Source organism: Pholis gunnellus, assembly GCF_910591455.1.
Source record: "Pholis gunnellus genome assembly, chromosome: 9".
NCBI classification, from domain to species: domain Eukaryota; kingdom Metazoa; phylum Chordata; class Actinopteri; order Perciformes; family Pholidae; genus Pholis; species Pholis gunnellus.
This window is the reverse complement of record NC_136535.1, coordinates 16,564,263-16,585,032: the sequence shown is the minus strand read 5'-3', so window position 1 is coordinate 16,585,032 and position 20,770 is coordinate 16,564,263. Positions and strand designations below refer to the sequence as shown.

Sequence of the window (20,770 nt, the reverse complement as noted above, 5' to 3'; positions counted from 1 at the left end):
GTCTACACAAGTCCCAGTTCCCATCTAATCTCTCGTGCAACCATTAAAATGTGAAAAATATTGTTATATTGAAAAAAACCAATAAAAGCATTTACATTCAAGACATATTTCAGTTATATCAAATTCCTGTCAAATTCTCAAAGCCTTCACAGGTTCAGTAGTACAAATATAGAATGTATGCTTTATATGAGATGATCGGATACAACATGTGATTCCCTGCAAATTGTGTTTGAGTGTGTGTGTATATGTATGTGTTTGGTTGTATTTTTCACCTGTGGTGTGTGTGTGTGTGTGTGAGATGGAGACGAGTTGAGTCAGTTCTGCTGGATCTGTCACAGCCGTGTCTCCCTGTCTGTGCTGTTGTCTGGTGTTTGTTGTGTTTGGTCAGAATTAGAAGTCACAAACTCTTCCTTCCTGAGTGCCTCCAGTTCTGTTCCGCCGTTGGCCAGATCACCGTGGATGGCATTTCGTTCCTCCTTCCTCAGCTGTCGACCGAGTAGAATGAAGCCCGGGATGCAAACAATGAACGAAACGGTCCGCAGGCTCAGAGTCAGACCCAGGTATGCTATCCTGAGAAGTTAAGAAGTTTCGGTAAAGATTAGGTTTCTTCTGACAATACAGGAGGAGAAATGGAATGAGGGAGGGAAAAGACTGAGGAAACGGTAAATAACAATGTACCCATTGATGAACAGACAACTATCAACGGATTACATTCTCAGGCAAGTTCTGGAGAACTTTCCTTTTTTCTCCTATGATTTCTGAGTGGATTTATGGATCTTTTTTAATAAGGGGGCATCAAGGACAATGACATCAAGTGTAAGTTCCAATCATGTCTCTGTGTTCGGATTTGATTGATTGACTGTCTCTGTTTGCATTAAATCATGCTCGAGCATGATTTAATGCAAACGGGGACAGTGGAGACAAGTTAAAGCTACTGTAACCAAAAGGCATATGGCAGACAATGTGCAGCAGCACAGAATGTGTTACTTCAAAGTGTTTATGGTATATTACTTATGCTTTGCATTGCAGTCAAATATATCAGTGAGAAATTAACAGAAATGTCAAACGTGGCACATAAAATATTATAAACCTGCAACATAAAATATATAAAGCCTGAGCCTGAAGTAGACTGCCTGAAACAGTGATATTAACTTTATTTTACAAATACATAAAATGAAAGATCCATAAAACTTGTTTTTACTACCTGTATGCAGTGGTGTTGTAGATCCGACAGGCTCCAATGCCTCCACACCTTTTCTGACCCCATTTTAGGCATGTGGTGTCAATGATTGCTCCAAAGTAGATGGGTGCTGGGATCCCTGCTGTAAGACCAAAATCATATTTTCATAACCACATCCCCAAGAACTGAAACACAATAGATTATACTGTTCAAAGCGGTCAAGTACGACTGAAACACTGACGTTTTTGATCTGGTAGTTCAAGTGACGGGAAAGTTTGGAAGAAAGATGGAACTAAACCCAAGATAACGCATTTACAGAGTTTGCATCCTAACCCTGAACCGTTACGTTACATTACAGTTATTTAGCAGCTGCGTTTATCCAAAGCGTCTTACAAGTCAGATTCTATCACATCTGTACAGTGTAGGCACAGCTACGGGAGCAATTCTGGGGTTAAGTGTCTTGCTCAAGGACACATCGACATGCGACCGGCGGTCCTCTGATTGAAGGACAGCCCTGCTATCCACTTAGCCACAGTCGCCCACAGTCGCCCACAGTGAACCTACTCGAACATGCTTGATAAAGGATATGTTTTGAAAAAGACATACCGAGGGTACGTGTTGCCATAGCATGGAATCCCAATGCCAAAGATTTTAGCTGTGGTTTGATGCACCTTCATGAAGAGAAATTGCAGACATTTTTCAGGAAATATCTTCTTTTTTTTTAAATGGTTAGAAAATGTCAGTTATACTCTTTAAACAGCTCAAAACACAACAGATTCAAGGTTTATTCAAGTTCCTTTCTCAGGCCTTCATTTAAAAAAAAAAGAAAAAAATATATATACTCCATCAATGTAAACTTCCTCAAGTATTTCATGAGGAAGGAGTGAATCATTGTATTGTAGCAAAAAATAATTCAATTCTAGTGAGGCCACTTCATTTGATCAGGATCAGCTGATATGGCTTTAGTAGATCGTGTGTGTGTGAGCATTAAATCAGAGATTGGCTTTGAAGGATTTATGAAATCATATGATAATCATATGAAACAGACCATATTTTACAAACAATAAGCTAATAAGCAGATCAGAAGACGTAGAGTCTACACACAAATAAAGGAAATTAATGTGATGTTTTTTCTTATCAAAGTAACACAATAACAGAGATGCTATTGACTGTACATGTCACTGAAGAACTCGAACTTAATAAACATAAAACTACAAATCTGGGCCATACTAAGTGGAATGCCTGTTAGCAACATCTGAAACAAACACCGACTAACACAGCTCCAAAGGGTCCATCATGTATGCCCAAATTAAAATTGCATCACTCTATCAAATCTAAAATAGTTTAACATATCAAAGGGTAAATCTGGGAAAAATCCTTACAGACAAAAAGTGAAATAATGGACACGATGGCATGAAAGCTAACATGACCCTTTGTAGCAGTGTGAGTGATGGTAATGTAGTAACTTTAAAGTCCTTTTTCATGACAATTTGAATCTGACCTGATGAGAAACATGTAGCCTGGTGTGCCCCCAAGGGAGATGATAAAGGAAGTGACGACAGAGAGAGCCAGGAAGTACGGGAACATCCTGTCACAGTCATCCTTGTGAGGGCACTGACCTGTACTGGCCGTAAAATTACCAGCCACACCGACACAGCTACAGTTAGAGAAGACCTGCAGAGACATGCATAGTTGCTCACACGTGCCCATGTATAGCAGGACATAGACACACACATATACACATACTGTATGTTCACAAACACTCATATATGAGGCTGCAGATCGACAAAATTACTATAATCGCTAATGATCCAAAAGATTTTTTTTAAAAGTCAACCAGGCACAGTAAAGACAACGTGGCTCCTTTGATAGCACTCACATAATCTACTAAAAGATTATGGGGAAATGAAATAACTCAAAAGAAAATATGACCGCTGTAAACAAACAAGAATATGGTATGTGTATAACCTTCTCATTTACGCACAAAAAACTGCCACAAGTACTGCATAGGTGATAATTCGTGATGGCTCATGGATCATACAGTAACAATAATATCTTATCAACAAACAGTGTATTTGAACACCCATAACGTTCAGTTTTAGGTATGTACCAATATTGTGAACCTGTCAAAGTTGTGCTATGCAGCGTGCACAATACTACGGTATCTAATACCAGAAATACATTTGTCCATTTGTAATATTTCTTATAGCTTGAGTACCTTGTCAACTTACTGTGTTTTTCCCTGAGCCAGCAGAGGTGGTGCAGCCAGCAAGACAGGGAGAAACATATGTGATGCCATTCTCTCCACAGACTGGGTCCCAATCACTCGTTGAACAAAAACAGTCCGAGTTGCAGGCTGCAAACACTGAGTGTTTATCATAAGATATCGTATCCATGCTGGAAGGAATAGAGCAAGAGAAAAGTACACATGAGAGGAAATCATTGAATATGCCATTACATACCAGTATATGATCACAGTAGATCATGTACAGTAAGTAGTGAGCTGTCTGTTAGATCAATAATTGTACTGACACCCCATGTGATTTTCTATGACTCACCTGTTGTATGAAAGTGTCACACCGGCTACCTTGGCATTCTCGCAGCTCATTGCGAAGAAGAACAGCGACAGGAAGTAACCGATCAGAGATGTGCCAAAGGCCAACCTGGCTGCTCCCATGATGTTCAGCTTAAGCCTCTTCATCAGTAGCCCTCCAGAAAACATCCCCAGTGCCACAGCTGGGATATTGATCACACCTATTAACAGTGACCGCAAAACACAAGATCAATATTATATGAAATGAAATGTTATTTCAAAAGCTTAATCTGGATAGGACGAAGACAGACAATATCATCTGACTTTTCACACTTGCTAAAACCGAGAGGGGTAAAATAAGTCTCTTCTCTTACATTTCCCTTCATTTAACATCAATCTGAAGACATGCTCTTTTATCTACACCCATGTCATTTGCTCCGGTCACTAATATTGTATTCTCTTTCATATGCAGCCAGTCTATTCAGTGCAGGCATCTCCTTTGATGAGACCACATGTAGAGACTTTCATCTTGTGTTATCAGCTTCATTAGATATTTCATTTTATATGCAAAGCACTTTCCATATCCACTAAGCTCTGCAGCTGTAGAAGGCTGAATTACAACCCAGACCCAGTTCTCCTTTCTTTAATGATATCCCCCCCTTCATCATTTTTATTTTTTTGCTTCATTCAACAAATGCAAAATACCATAAATTAACTGGGAACACTGACCTGTATTTACACTGAAAACTGCATCAATTTGAAATTATAAACATGTTAAATATATAAGCTTTTTTAGTATGTTGTGTACATACTTCACACTAACATTTATTTGAGATAACTAGGCAAATCCAAGAGCTCTTTCTCCAATACAATGTGAACCAAGCAGAAAAGCCTTTCCTGGGTCTGTTATGTGCCGATTTTCCAACAATGTATGTGACACGGACCACATGTGCCGTACCCATGAGAAAGTTGGCCTTTGAGGCAGACTGCCTGAAGTGCTGCTCGATGTACTTGGGCTTGTAGGTGACCATGCCAATGAGAGAGTTCAGCTGGATGATTGTCACACACAGGTAGATCAAATACACAGGGTGTCCCAGCAGAGTTCGCAGGGTAGGAATAAAGTCTGGAGAGGGATATAAAAAAAGTGTTGAAACACACCTGTCCAAAAAAATATGCAATTTCTCGATGTAAAAGTGACTACTGACTGTAAAACATCTCTGATTATTGCTATGATAAGAAGGTTGCCTTTCCGTCTACGTGAAGTATTAGGAAGTGAAGGAGTATTGCCTTGTGGCGTTACATTACAATACATGCAGAATTTGAAAATGTCAGCGTCAATAAAAACACTATGCCCGCTACAGTATGTGGTGACTTTAAATTTAAAGGTAGCCCATGACATTTTTGGGCACTAGGAGCAATGTTTTTACGTATGGATCTGCATTTTGTTTGTATTGAGCACACTCAAGCACACGGTCGTCACAATTCACATCCTTCTGTTGGTTTCACACTGTTCCGCTGATTGACAGTCGGTGACGGTAATGCTTCAACAAACCTGGTAATGCGCCAACAAAGGCAGTGAACAAGATTTCTAGCGAGTAAACATAGATATAAATATGACAAATATGAACATTTCACACTTATTGTTACATCTTCTACAAACCTCTATATCCATCCTTACCTTTGGCCATCTCTATGAATGTAGTATTTTCATCTGAAGGATACTTGTGCTTCAGAAGAGGAGGGTCTTTAATGAAACTTGTCTGCTCTGGCGTGCATTTTTCTGGGCCCTGGGGCCCTGATACGGGTAGGGGTAGGGAGCGGGGCAGAAACCAGAATGGGATCGCAGAGAACAGGGTGATGACCCCAGCTATGAGGTAGCCCAGCCACCAGGCCCCCACCCAGCGAGAATCTGCTGGGGTGATGGTGATAGTTTCTGTGTTGGGGGTACAGATGACGACATGAAATAAATGCTCAGTGACACACACATGGATAAACACAGATCCTGTATGGTTTAGTGGGACCATTTAATAATATGATATGCAGTTTTTTTTAATACTTTCTAAAGCTTACTGAACTCTCTATACTTGACTAGATACCCAAATGAAAGGATGCAAAGATGGACCAATGAGGGCAGTTTCGACCATAAGGCATAACAGAGAACATGGAATGTTGTCATCCTTTATAGCCTTGGTTATCTTTTTTGTAATAAACGTTTATCACCAGGGAATGTTTTTATTTGAATTGGTTTATTAACTGGTCTTCTCATAAAACTTGTTTTGTCTTTTTTTCCTCTGATGCTCCTTTTTTCCCCCTTTTTCTGTAGCTGGTTACATTCCCCCTTTCCTGTGTTTATCTCTCTTCTTTTCTGTCTTTTCTCTCTACAGTTCATTTCTTTTGCTACTTTTCGATGTGTCTGTCTTGGTTCTCCTTCTCCGCCTGCTGCACTCTATTTGATTGTAGCGTATCACTGGGCTTTGTCCTTCTTATCCCCCACCGTGTACCTTGTTCATTAGCTAATTGATGCTAATCCTGTACACCTGTTCTGGGTCTGTGAGCCATACATATCCTGCCTGTGACCCACCAGTAATGATATCTGATAATATCTTGCCTCAGTTTTATGAAAAGGTCTTTGTTCAGAGCAGACATTTTGATCTGTAATTGGTTGAAAAGTTCAGGTTTTACTAATAACATTACCGATGACTCTGTTCTATTCAAGTGTCCCAGACAGACACGACAGTGAGACGACATGCAATATACCAGAACCCTGAAACCAACTTCAGCCATCATTCATTGTATTACTTATACCTGTGCTTTTCATCCTGTGACAAATGTATTCCATGAAAAAGACCTACTTTACATGTTTGGCCTTGAGAGAATTCTACTAACACTTAAATCATATCTAAATTATTTTATTAAAAAAACCGCAAATATACAAAAGGTTTTCCCAACTTATTCTGGTCACTAATATTACAGTGTTTTTCATAGGTAATTATGATACATACTGTCAGAATATTCCAAATTATTACTTTGTAAAACAAGTGTTAAGAAGCTTCCTAAAATGGGTTGATGTGAGAAAAAACAAGCTCTTTAAGAGTCTTGGATGAGGGATTATTGACAACATTTCACATAATGGTCTGGCCTTGAAATATTTGGACATGTATTTATGTTTAAACTCACCCATTTTTACAAATCCAATGTCCACGTAGATCTTGGCACATAGGGAGCCTAACAGGTAGCCAAACACAGGTCCAACCACTGAAATGGTCTGCACACAGCCTGGGATATGGTAAACACACCCACAGAGAAACACAACACACAAGCCGTTCAGGATCCTAGCTATGTGTATTAACAACTGAGACACTGTAGATAGTACACAAACAATTGTCTACAAACTGTACATACATATTGATTTACATCTCATCTGCTATCGTAGAACACTAAAGGGCTTTACCGCCTTGCTAATATCTGAGCAAAGCACCACCACATATGGCAGAGCTTTCAGCAAGCATGGCATTATTGTGAGATATTGTGCTCCGAAGAAGGCTGCTTCCCATGAGGGCTGCAGTAAGCATAAAACATGCATATTTTCTGAACAGGCTTTTACTCTGTAATGACCATCCTTTGACTGCTTGGATTTGCTACCAAAGAGCACATTTGCTCACAGTTTTGTGGACTACCAAGCATTCCAAACATTATTCTGCCTTTTTAAAGCTTTTTAGTACTTGAGTAGTAGCAATAGTAGTAAGTAGCTGGAGTATTTGATCAAGTATTGTGACCTTTGTCTCAGATTATTAAATCAGCTAAAGTGACACTAATACCACACTTCTGGGCTCCTTTAGTCTGGGCATGCATTTTGCCTTGGGTGTTTCCGCAGTGTGCTGTGGTGATGACTGCATGGAAAATATGCTTTGTATATAGCTTGATCATTTTTCTGGTTTGTATTTGAATAGATCAAAGATATCCACAGTGTTGTAAAGTCCTGGATAAAAGAAGTTGCACGTACATTTAAGTAGTGTTTAACTAACATCAAGGTGCTTCTCTACAGAACCCCTGATTATGTTTGTGGATCATGTCCATGTAATATCATCCATGATAGAGTGTGTTTACACTTTAAGTATATCTCTACCACTGGGTGAGATTTTCCTTACCAACATATAGCGCGGCATTCTCCTCAGTAGCAAAATCATCTATATACGAGATCCCGAGTGGCTGAACAGGTGTCTCTCCAATCCCCCGCAAGACATTTCCCAGGAGCACATAGATCCACATAGACAGGTTGGAGTCCCCCTCACAACCTGGAGGACAAGATGAGTGCAATCTCAGACATGTTTACTTGTAAACACTAGTGTGCATGTGTAAAAGTGCTCACCTGTGGCTGGCACTTGAGGCAGTTTACCATCTTGAGTCAGGTCTGCTGGTGAGCCCACTGGACAAGGAGAGGGGTTTTGTGTTGAGTTCACTACCCACCGCACCGACGTTTCGAATTCATAGCTGTACACAAAACACGAATGGAACTGTTAAAATACAGAAGAAATAAAAAAAATAATCACGATTACTTCGTTATAGGAAACAATCTGTGAATCTTACTGGAAGTCAATTTCATAAGTAAAATGTTAGTAAGGACGTTCCTGCTGAAAACAGTCAAGACTCAGTGGAACAGCAATATGTCTGACCCAGTTACAGTGCTATACAAGGTGCAGTAATATATTATGGAAATGTTCATGTGGCGTCAATGAGACTTTATCTATTTGGTTAGTGATACAGCATATTGTGTAAAGAGTTTTATTGTGGATCTGATTTGGTACAATAATATTTGGCACAGCTTGTTAAGAATCATTTTATTAGATTTTTCCAAGACTGTAAATCACATCAACAACAAATCAAAATTCCCACAGATCAACAAAGGTGCTATGTAGCTCCTGAGAAGCTGTTATTGATGGGTTGGAAACTCAAGCTTTACTTGTATTGAATATAAATTAATTCAATGTTTCTTTGAATGCATTTAAAATAAACAAGTATACCTGAGATTTAGTCTTTAGTTGAATTCATACAACAACCAGGCTTTTTAACTCACCGTCCGATGATGAAGTGAGGCAGAGCGATAATGAAGGTGCCAATGGACATCAGTACACAACCCACTGCAATGATCTTTGGCCGATGGAGCTTGGCCCCAAAGTAACTGACGAAAGCTATCACCAACAGGTTACCTGTGAGGAAAACCAGGATTTAACTAGTGCCACTGTACATCTCCACATGACGAAGAAAGGGCAGAAGTTTCAGCACATTTTGAGAAGGAACGCAATCATTGCTTCATTATATTTGAGTTATACTGACGTGGCTATATAAGGATTCACACATGCATTTTGTGATTTATATATAAACTTTCCGAAAAAAAACACATTTCTCAATACACACCAAATCGACTAATGAAAAAATAAGACTCACAGATATATTTCTGATGTAGACACTAATAGTTCTTGTTTTAAGTAAATGTAATAGAAATCCACAAATAATAGCATTTTTTAAATTTAAATATAAACATATTTGGATGTTGTTACATTTCGATACACACTGCTGAACCTGCATTTACAAACTGCTTGTCATGTGTGAACTTTTTTTTTTTTGAGAATCCCCTGTCGTCGCTCGATTTATAAATGTATTTTCCTCAACAGGGAACTATCTGGAGTCAATCAGATGTCTGATTGGCAACTAACGATATAGTGTTACACGTCTGCAGCCATAAAGCGACGGTATACCCTTACGTCACACCCAGGTAAGGAGCGGTGAGGAGAGTTGAGGAAGGAGGCAGATAGGTCTACAAAGATCCCCAAAAGAATCTAAACAAAGGGATACGGCGACTGTAATGAAGGTTACATCCACGATTGCACCCAACGTGTTAAAGTTACTAATTAGCTAAATTAAGTTGGCCTGTAGCTAACTAGCTACTTACTCAAAGTTGTCATAAGGAATCAATGCCTTGGCTTGCAGTGACGATGTTACAATTTATTATTTTGTCAGGGAAGACTTGGCCAGCTCGTGTTAGTTTGATATATTAGTAATATGACAGCTGGCTAACGATAGCTAGCGTCTGCTAATGCTAGCTAGGTTTTTGGTTTGCCGGGTGATATTTGTGACTTTGCCACAAGTGCTTCAGTGCTGCTACCTAACGCTGGGTATCAACAGTGACAGTATTAACGCTTTGACGGGCTCGCCTGCCTGAATCTACCTCGTTCTCATGGTTCCAACCCTGTGCGTGACGTTAGCGTATACCATACAGCTACGAATGGAGGAGATATCTGATTGGCTACACATCATTCCCTGGTGAAAAAAATAATTTGTGAATCGAGCGAAGTCAGGGGAGTTCCAAAAAAATCATACATGACAAGCAGTTTGTAATTTAAGGTTCAACAGTTTTTATATAAATGTAACAACATCCAAATATATTTCTGATGACCTTTTCAAATAATTTGTGGATTTTTTAAAAATGTATATTATATAATATACATATATAATATTATATATCAGAAATAAACTTGTGAATGTTATTTATTTCATATGTGGATTTTGTTTACTTTTATATATAATGATAACTATTTGTGTGTGTATTGAAAAATATTTTTGTTGAGCAACTCATTTATTATTAGCTTATACAAGCACACGTCGTATTGTTTTACAGAAAGAAAGACGATTGGATTTTGATATAACAAAAACTTTTTTGTAAATACTTTTGCATATTTTGTTAAATAGTCACTCAATTTGGGATAAAAATATGTATTTCATTTCTCAACTTTTTTATGTACAGTATAGTATGTACATTATTTATTATTTGTGCAGCATTTACAAGAATGTGTGTGTATACTTCAGCTAGGACCAATCAGCTGTGCCTCATCATCAGTCGTTAGCACTCTGTACTGTTCTTTTTTATTCTTTATTTCTCTCTTTGTCTTCTATCCGCTCTGCTCTCCTCTCCTCTCCTCTCTTGTTGCACTTTCCTCTTTCTCCCTTTTTCTTCCCCCTCTATGTTACCAGGGTAACAGTCTTATAGAAAAAGCTTGTTGCCTAGGCCACGCGAGAGAAGCCGCTTTCACAAAAGATTGAGAGATACGGAAGGAGAGAGATCCGGGGTATTTAACTCTGAGTGCACCTTTTCTGTCCAGCATATACACTCCTCCATCAGAGTAACAGCAGTCTGCACACTCCACCATCATTAGTGAAGAAAAATGTTGATTATTCTTCACTACTATCGTGTCAACATGGGCCGAAACCGCCTCCCTGACCGCAAAATCACAGAAATAGAAAGGCTGACCGTGGATTATGATTTTTATCTTGTATGAATCATGTTTCAGGGTCTCATCTCGCTCTTCAAGCTTTGTATTATTCATAACCGACAAAAGACACTTTAGTTGAATGGACGAGCCTTACAAAACTGACCTAGAAACTGGTCAGGGGACAATCTTGTAACACACTTTGCTGAATGTTATCAAGAATTTCACAGGGTTAAGATGAACCACAGGTTACATACAGTACGTGCAGAAGTTGTGGTAAGTATACAGCAGTGATATACTCACTAGCTGTACATTCACAAAGTAAACCTGTGGTTTGGTCCAATAATTTAAGTCAAACTAACAAAGAATCAGGTATTTCAACACAAGTAAATAATAAGTGGTACCTGAAAAAATGAAAATCATATTCCACACATTCGTCTACCTTGTTAAAACCTGGCGCCTACATTTCCCACAATGCAACTAAACACAGTCGATTTCAGAGTGTTTCAGTGTGTGTTGTGCTAGTAGCGACTGATGTAGCCTTGAGCTGCTAGCCTCAAGCAGAGATGAGAAGCACGCTGCAGAGGACTTCTATCTAACTTCATACCCCCAGATTTATTTTTCTTGTATTCTTCAGCTCCAACTGACACTGACTTCAGTGACGTCACTTGAGGACAATAACACAACGCAGACTTCAGACAGCCCCCTCTGGAGCCACCAAAGGCGTTACACAGCTTTCCACATATGACATAGTACTCTGCAAGACCTGTTAACAGACTTTGATGTGTAAAATCAGTTGCGTTCACCTTTAAAAGCAGCTGCTTCATAATTTTGAGAATTTCCAGGTGGACTGGGATTGACATAGCGCCCTGAGAAACAGTTTCAAAATCATATATCTTTCGCATTTATGAGAATGAATTTCTTGTTACTTCCGAGCAAACATACATGGACACAGATAGAGTATCTGGGATGAGTAAAAATTGGCTGATCGTATCAGTCAATATGCTCTGATAAGGAAAATTGCTTTTTATCCATTTTTTGTTATGTTGTCTTTTTTTTGCATCTACCTCATTTTGTATTGAAAAGATTATATGTCGCTCAGATAATTTGTCACTAGTGTGGAATGAGTGGGACAGAGAAGAGTGAATGCGATCTATATAAATATTTGCACAGAACAGTTTGAGCTGCACTTACAAAACATTTCTTTTTTTTTAAAGCTGGTAAATGTCAGCTGAATTCCCATGTATATTACCATAGTATAGAGAAGTTATTGCATAACAAAACCTTACAAATTCTGGAGTCCGACTGTTCACAGTAAAAGAGAGAGCTTGGAGCCTGCTCTGTCCCTGCTCGACACCATGACTCACTATGCACACCCACACACACACACGCTGCCCTGTCCTCTTCTTGGAAGCCTGATGAATCCTTTATCTGCAGCTTAAACACCTGAGTGACCCATTCATATTTCCATCCCAAAGACAGAAAGAGAGAAGGGAGGGGAGCCCATGAAACAGAGGCTGCGAACAGAACAACAAAATAACAACAGTGACTGTCAGGTCTATACTCACCTATCTCGAAGCTCCCATCAATGACACCTATTAGGTAACTGGGGATGTCAAAGCGCCTCTCCAGCTGAGTTATTGTGCTCTTCATGTAGCTCCCCGACAGAGCCTTTGCAAAATAGGCAAATGACAAAGCCATCAGAAACATCTGGTAGAGGAGAGTGAGATGAGGGGAAAAAAGAGAGAAAGGGAAACAAAGAAAGGGACTTTACATTAATATGCACTAATAATAATCTACTTGATTGAATGATGTTCACACTTGTGTTTTGTCCCCTGGGAACAAACAAAAAAGGATGAATTTATTGATAAACAAGGGAAGGTAATCCATGTAGGATGGACTGATTTGCAGTGGGGCTTAATGGAAGTTCCTCATAATAAAATAATTCGAAACCATGCGTGACAACAATTCTCAGGCAGCTCAAACTTTGCAACCAATAGCTGAGACAGAGAAAGAATCCCCATGGATATATATTTTTTTCATCTTGATTGTTTTGAAAACTGTGCTATAATGAGACTGAAAAGCTGTGAGCCACCTCCAACAGTGACTGGGACCAGATCAACAATTCTCACAGAGTTATGATCAAAGGCAATCCAATAAACTCATGCATTCATTGATGACAGAGGTCCAAAAAAACCACACACATTCAGTTTCCTTATTAACTTCAAAGTAGTGCCAAAACCTATATTTTTACTTTTGTCTTTTTTTGACTGAGAGGGAATTAAATGAGACCAAAAAGAATACATTTACAAAATGTGTTGACTCTGTTTGTTACTGGATACAACAGTCGCAATAACTTACACATTCCAATTCACCTCCAATGCAAAAGAAACAGACTATAAATAATCAATACTTTGGGAGAAATTGGAGTCCTTAAATGAAGGAATAAAGTCTTAACTGTCCCCAGCTTTGCTTCTTTATCCTCTGTACATTTTGTGGCTGCATGTTGCATTTGTATGTTTTGGGATGTTTACGATTTGGTGTCTAGATCATTAATAAAACTGTTCTTAAAGAGAACACAAAATAAACAGTTTAACACAGAAATAGAATATAAATAGACTAGTTTAATCTAACCTAGAGTCACATGTTTGCCCCTGCTTGCCTAAGAAGTAGAGATAATGTTTGGTGCAAAGCATACATAATCATCTGTGTCATAGAACAAATGCACATAGAGCTCAAATCATCATGCTCATTTTCTGTTTGGGTATTTATTTTCAAAATATATAACAAAAAGAGCAAAGCAAAATGTCCATACAGACAATTTAGATTATAAATGTGTAAAAATTCAGAATCAAGTCTTAAGAGCACATTTATTAACATTATGTATGTATATATATTAAGTGCTCCGACAATAGACACACACGGACAGACACACATGAGCCACCTTGCATAACATAAAAGGAATTGGGGAATGCCAATCGCAAATATTCAAATGTTGTAATCAGTGTATTTTTCAAGGGTAACAACCTGTAAGCTAACAGAGCGCTTTTATTTTTACCGGCACAGTTTTTCCAGCCTTTACGGCACTCGTTCAGTGGTCCGGGAAACACACAGACCAATTACATGCATTGTAAATCATATACTTTATGAGTATTCCTACAAGCGTCAACTCCAGTGACATTTGCGCACACACACGGGAGAGAGACCCAACAGTCGGAGAAGTACATGAGTCAGAGAAGTTATTTCACATAGCGTTCTCTAAGAAGAGAAATGTGGACAGCGAGACCAGAGAGACCAGAGTCTTTAACCAAGAATGGACAGACTTGTATAGCTTCATTCTTCCTACAGGCAGTTAAAAAACCAGTATGTCTCATATGTTCAGAGACCATGGAGTGAGTTTAGAAGCGCTAATGTGAAGCGTTACAACGAGAGAAAGCACATATCTTTTGAGCAAACGTACCCACTCAAATCCGAAATGAAGGCACAAAAAAGAAACGATCTAAGAGCCCAGAATGATCAAGATCCTAACACATTAATTCACTGCCCAACAATGATGTTAACAGAGCGGAATAGAGCTGAAACAAGTGGGTTCAATAGCCACAGATAAAGTCCCTGCACACAAATTTCTCTTTTTAGAAGATGAGAATAATGTGGATATCGTGGCTTTTTTGATTGACCACTTCACACCTCACAATGTACAGCTTTAGGGCATTTTTCTAAAATTAAGTACTTTATTTTAAGAGTCACAATTTTCAAAAGCTTACTGATATGTATTGTTGTTCAGCCTACATTTTACTTGAAATAAGACAGCATTTATTTATTATTAGAGTATATGTTATTTATAATTAATCCAGTTCAATTTGAAATATGACAATAAATATTGTTTAGATTTTATTCAATTGAACTTTCTTTATTTGATTTGACAGTCAGATGTTGACTACATACAGACGTTAATACAACTGTTGGCTACTTTAATATACATGGGATTAAATCATAGTATTGACTTGAAAAATTGTATTAAAGGCTCTTTTGTAAACAACAATAATATTGTTACTTGTTGTGTGCATATGGCCACACAACTCTTTCTCTTTTACTTATGCTTCCTTGTTTCTCTTACTCCTCATTGACTCTCATTCCACTTCATATAAGTACCATCTCCTTTTTTACCAATTTGCCTTGAAAACAAAATGACAGAGTTTGACAAGAGGAGAAAAAAGGAGGGTAGTCTAATCTTGTTCAGTCTCCCTGAATGCGTGTGAATAAGTAATGGTTTGTGGCCATTGTCATGGTTCTTGTACTGCATCTCGTCCCCTTACTGAGTATCCAGTACTGATGTCAGAAAAGCAGCGCACATGAGAGTCAATTTACACAAACGATCAGGCAAAGACACACCATAGTCGCAGACAGAACAATGGTTTGGAAGTACTATTCACTTTTAACATATCCGAACAAAATCAGTTTGACCTTTTGAACATTCAGTGGTAGTTAAATTAGAGGCAGCTGACTATGCTTACAGCGCTGACAAAACCACATTAACAACGTTAGAGAGGGAAAGAGAAGCATTGGGTAGAAGTCTATTCAGCATGCGCGACAACAGTTGTGTGATAATCAGGAGTTTTACTGTAATAACTTGTCTTATCCTCATACAAAGTGCCCATTTACATGATATGATGGAGTCAATGCAAGCAGACCTCTGTTGAGATCATGCTAAGCACCAGTACCGATTGTGGGGCATTAACGAAAGTAGCTCATTACATGTGCATTTCCTGGGGGGATTAACGTGCAAGCAAGCATGCATACAATTAACGTTTACCTCCCAAACAAGGAAAAGGCTTTTCTTATTCACTATTTCCAGTCTACTTCTCACTCATTTTGTTGGTGAACTTGTGCACTTGCAAGGAATTGTCAGTAAATCCAGTGGTTGCTTTCCTCCAAACCCATTCTTAGTCACATCTTTAGTTGTTCTATTTCACATTTAAAGCTGTTTGGGTCTGCGCAATATGCTCAAATTGACACAAGCTCTGCACTAAAATGTCAATTTTGGCAGACACAGGTATATTCAATTCTGCTGGCACCTGTTCAGTTATTTAGTGGCTCACTATGAGATTGTTTGTACCAGAGTGGGTATCGGAGTCCGTTAGAAACTCATTTTAATATCAAAGATACTTTTACATTTGAACTTTTTTGAACTGTTCTCAGATGACACATCTTTTTTTTCAGTTGACGCATCAACCGCGACCTTTCAATGTGCCATGGCGGGGACAACACTGCTCTTAAAGGAAATGGGAACAGATACGCTGATTCAGATGGCTGATCCCCTCAATGTCCCTCAAACACATTCCCCTCACATTTATACTTTTTTTGTAAATTATTTGTTGTATATTTTTGCTTTTATTTGATATTTTCCAGTTTAGAGTGAAAAAAAGACAGAAATAGCATTTTGTTACCTTCGGACAGAGCCAAGCTAGCTGTGTCACCCTGTTTCCAGTCTTTGTGCTAAGCTAAGCCAACTGAGTGCTCGTTGATGCCTTACATTTAATGGACAGATATATATTCTCATATTCTCAGAAAGACGCCAAAGTAATTACTTTCCTTATTTGAGTACATCATGAGTAATGAATTACCTTTTCTTAGAAACATCTTGCTCATTTGGGGATTTGCAACAATGGTATGCATTGTGAGATTTTCATTCTGTTATTTTAATTGGTTTTAGCAAGTGCCAAATAAGCAGTGGCCTCATTGTGATCAAAGGTCATTGAAAATAGATTCACAGTAAGTGTGTTTGAAAATTTAAACAAAGCCTCCTCCTGACCTGCGATTAGCTTTCTTAGCTCATTGATGTCACACATCACGCTTAGACTCACATCATGAGTCTGCTGCACACACACACACACACACACACGCACACACACACACACCGTTTTCTGTTATTTGCAGGAGTGACTCCAAAAAGCTGTTTCGGGAGTTGAGATGGTGTTTGAAGCGAGAAAAGAATGAGGAAAAAACGGGACATTGTTGCACCAAAGTTCTAGTCGTATTGATGGAATTAACAACAAAGCAGAAAATAACACAGAGCACAGGATTAGAGTCGATGCCATGTCCCACCCAGCAGGTCAGGGAATCAAACAATTCTGAGAAGAAATACAAGTCTGTCCTGCCACCGCAGTCTGTATTATCAGAAGCTGCTTGAACACCATTGTCTCACATGACTTTCATGTAGGGGAAAGCAACAAGATTGTCTGATATGTCTGATCCATTTTTTTTTTTTTTTGAGAAGGTTGTTTGAGGGTGGAGAAAGAAAAGAGAAAGAAGAAAAGCCTTAGGTGGTCTATTTATAACAATGAGGTTTACTGGTGTTGTGGCTTATTTTCTTACTGAAATAGAAAGCCATTAGTTTAAGTTTGCTTAATTCAAGGGTCTTTTGATTTACAGTTATACATAATACAAGGGCTGTGGCAGGATATTTGCTTCCCTAAATGCAATAGATATATCATGAGTTATTTGAAAGAGCCTTTTTAAAAGTTTGGAAAATGTTAACCTTTATTCTGAAAACTCTTTTTTTTTTTTTCAACCAAGCCCGATTTTCCCATACTTTGTATGCAAGTGACACAAATGTGGACAACTTCTTTTCAAACTAGTCCAGTATTGAGTGAGTACTCTGCAGCAGGCAGCAGCAAAACAGGTTGCAATGTGATCCTTTGATGCACCGTTAATGTAGGTCCACTAAAATCTGGTCTGTTTGTTATTGTGTCTAATCAAGTCTCGCTCAAGGAGTGGTCTTGTTCTGAAATCTTAATTGGCATCCACATTGTCAAAAACAGCTAATTATTCAGACATGGAAAATCTTATTACGAACACTTTTATCCAAAGCGACTTACAATTCAGATTCTATCACATTTCTACACCGTAGGCACAGCTACGGGAGCAATTTTTGGGGTTAAGTGTCTTGCTCAAGGATACATCGACATGCGACTAGCGGAGCCGGGGACCGAACCGCCGATCCTCTGATTGAAGGACGGCCATCTATGTTCATAAGTGTTCATGACAGTAAGCTACTGTAATGCATAAGAGTTACAGTTGACTCGTTATCGCCACTTTCTGCATCTGCTTCACTTTACAGATAGATAAAGAACAATTATTTGAAACTTTCCGTGATGATATGATCAACAGCTCCAGAACAGATTCTAAATGAACCTTGTTTTGTCAATTGCCGTCTTTTGAGCCAATATGAATGAAAAATCCGTGAAATACTAAGAACAGCTGAGCAAACTCCATCTGATCCTGTGATACGACTGGAAGATCAAGAATAGCAACTACAGCAGGCATTCCTCTCACCTTGAAGTGAGATTGTTTTGTCAACTGCTATTCCATGCTCAAAAGTGAACTCAGATATGATTATGCCTTTGACAAGGAACAAAAAAGGAGAGTGGATCTGTAGTGTTTTGTTTTGTGAGCAGAAAGCAAGGAAGGATGCATCAGCACTGTACGGCCTTGCAAGGCTTTACATAAAAGTGGCAACAAGATAAGTGCCAATAGACGGGTTTCCTGCAGCAGTGTGGTGGAAAACTCATTGCAAAGTCATGGTAACTTATACAGTATATGGGTATATTCATCATTTAGAAATAAAGCAATATGCTGGAAACCGGTAAAATGACTGTTTTAGAGTTAAATGTTTCGGTGGCACTCATCGTACTATTTACAAAACGTAGCTACTCCAGGTAGTGAGAAATGAAACGGCATTATGGGTCAATAGCACAGAAGCCACACAAGTAACATTAGCATGTAATGTGAGCATATACAGTATATGTTAAGAGCACAGAAGGCCACTCATTCTGTATATTACATTAGTAATGTCAGCAAGACCTTTGAAAACCCAGACATAGTGACCGGTATATTTGCCAGATGCATACTGCCAGATGTGCAAAGCCTTGTATTAGACGACTACAGTGTACGAAAAGAATAACGATCCATTTCCTCCGGCATCCTATGACTGTGCATTATTAAGACAGAGAGGTTAAGAACTATCAGGTTAAAAATTACAGCATCCCTCACTGACACACACACACACATCACCCTTGTGGAAGTGACTGTTTGAGCTGTAATTTAGTTAATTATTTAGTACAGGTCTCTACACACAGAGATGCATGCAAGTGTACATGCTAAGAGAGCATGTGACCCCTTCGCAACACACACACACACACTCACACACAAGTGAAATAGGGGTCAACTGAAACACCTTCATCCTTGACACGTTAACCTGTGTACCTTAAGGCTTCTGCGGGGAGAGGAGTGCGGTTCTCTGGCCGTGGCGTCACTGCGTCCGTTCCCCTGTGAGCGTCCTTGCTCAGCTCCCACCTCCATCATTCAGAAACGTCTCTGTGTCTCCTTTGCAGAAGTCCCCCACGTAATGCAGTTTCTTGGCACTGATGCATGCAATCCTGCGAATGGATAATTCAAGCATGTGACCCACTTCTCATCCTCTGCACACAAACAGCCATCCGCCAGCAGAGGGGAGACCGAGACGCAAACAATAGTCCCTGTATGTGTTCGAGAGATCTTAAGACTTCAATCACAACTCAACATTGTAATGACACAGTTGATGTGTGCACTGTTTTAGAATAAAAGGTTTTCATTTTTTTTTTTTTTTGCCACAGTATCAGAACTCTGAGATAGCATTCCTACATATCACAACAGCATGCTTTGTTGTGTTGATCAGCCGGTAACTGACAGCATGTGACAAAACGCTATGAAGCAAAAACCCGGGTTGTGAAGTGTGGTAATACAATTAAACCTAAAATCAACTTAAGAGGATATTCGATTTACTATAAAATTGATATGGTGAACATCCGTTGCTTTTGAGACAGGAACTACTCACCATCAGTGGGGAAAGGTTTTGTGAAAATATGTGTCAGAATCTCACCAAAACCGACAGCACTGCTGTTCCACATATGCTCTCATGTTCACACTATTGGCAGTGATCTGCCTATGTAAGTTGGTAGGAGGGAAATGGATGTAACTTATTATGTACTGGCTACTATTCATGTTTGGGGTTTTTTTCCCCATCATCTGTTAATAAGGCTATAGGAATGCAAAAAGTAGTACGAGTGCTCAGGTTCACCAAACGCAGTTCTGATGCAGAGCCAACATGGTGCCATTTAACTAAGCTTGGCTCGTCTTTTTTGCAACCTCCACTACCTTTTAACATCTTTTTTTAACTGGCAAACATGTATGCGTGATGTGTGGAAACACGTGTTGGACTTGTGTATGTTACATATAAATATTAGAGGTATAATGTAAACAAATATATAAATAAGATTGACATTGTTTGCCACATGGTTGTATTGTAGGCAGTAAATGGCGAAAATGCAACAATGGCTGGATGATGTAAATGTACTTTACTTGAACCACTTTAACTAGCATGGTATTACCGACTTTAGGTGTTGTGCCAATATGTTCCATAATGAATGTGCAGCAGGAAATTCCTGAGCCAACCTATGCAGTATCCATGCAGTGCTTGTGAACAGGGCCAAAGCATGATCGTGACACCCTCAGCTGAGCTGTATTGACATCATGGTCAACAGAGTGGCTCCAATGAACAAAAAGAAAGGCATTACTAAAAACACTCACATATGCTAATCATTCAGTGGTTTTATAGCTCCTGTCTAAAGTAGGAGTTGCTGTTGTTTGAACTGTGTTCAACATTTAGGTTCCTATTCTGATAACCCATGTAAAGTCTGGAAAGAAGCCTCAGTGTTTTCTGATCTGATCCACTCTTTTGCTACTGTATTTGCC

At 39.0% G+C, this 20,770-nt stretch overlaps 1 protein-coding gene across 1 annotated transcript; it reads right to left on the bottom strand.

Moving 5' to 3' along the window:
* Positions 1-332: 332 nt before the first annotated feature.
* Positions 333-19,342, bottom strand: LOC306701526 (solute carrier organic anion transporter family member 1C1-like; the record flags this gene model as incomplete). The annotated part of the gene is made up of 14 exons (XM_079166849.1): positions 333-570; positions 1,205-1,322; positions 1,787-1,851; positions 2,682-2,854; positions 3,412-3,577; positions 3,739-3,934; positions 4,672-4,836; positions 5,392-5,646; positions 6,891-6,989; positions 7,862-8,008; positions 8,083-8,204; positions 8,788-8,920; positions 12,547-12,688; positions 19,244-19,342. The coding sequence occupies 14 exons, from the start codon at positions 19,340-19,342 to the stop codon at positions 333-335; spliced, it is 2,118 nt and encodes a 705-aa protein (XP_079022975.1).
* Positions 19,343-20,770: the final 1,428 nt, after the last annotated feature.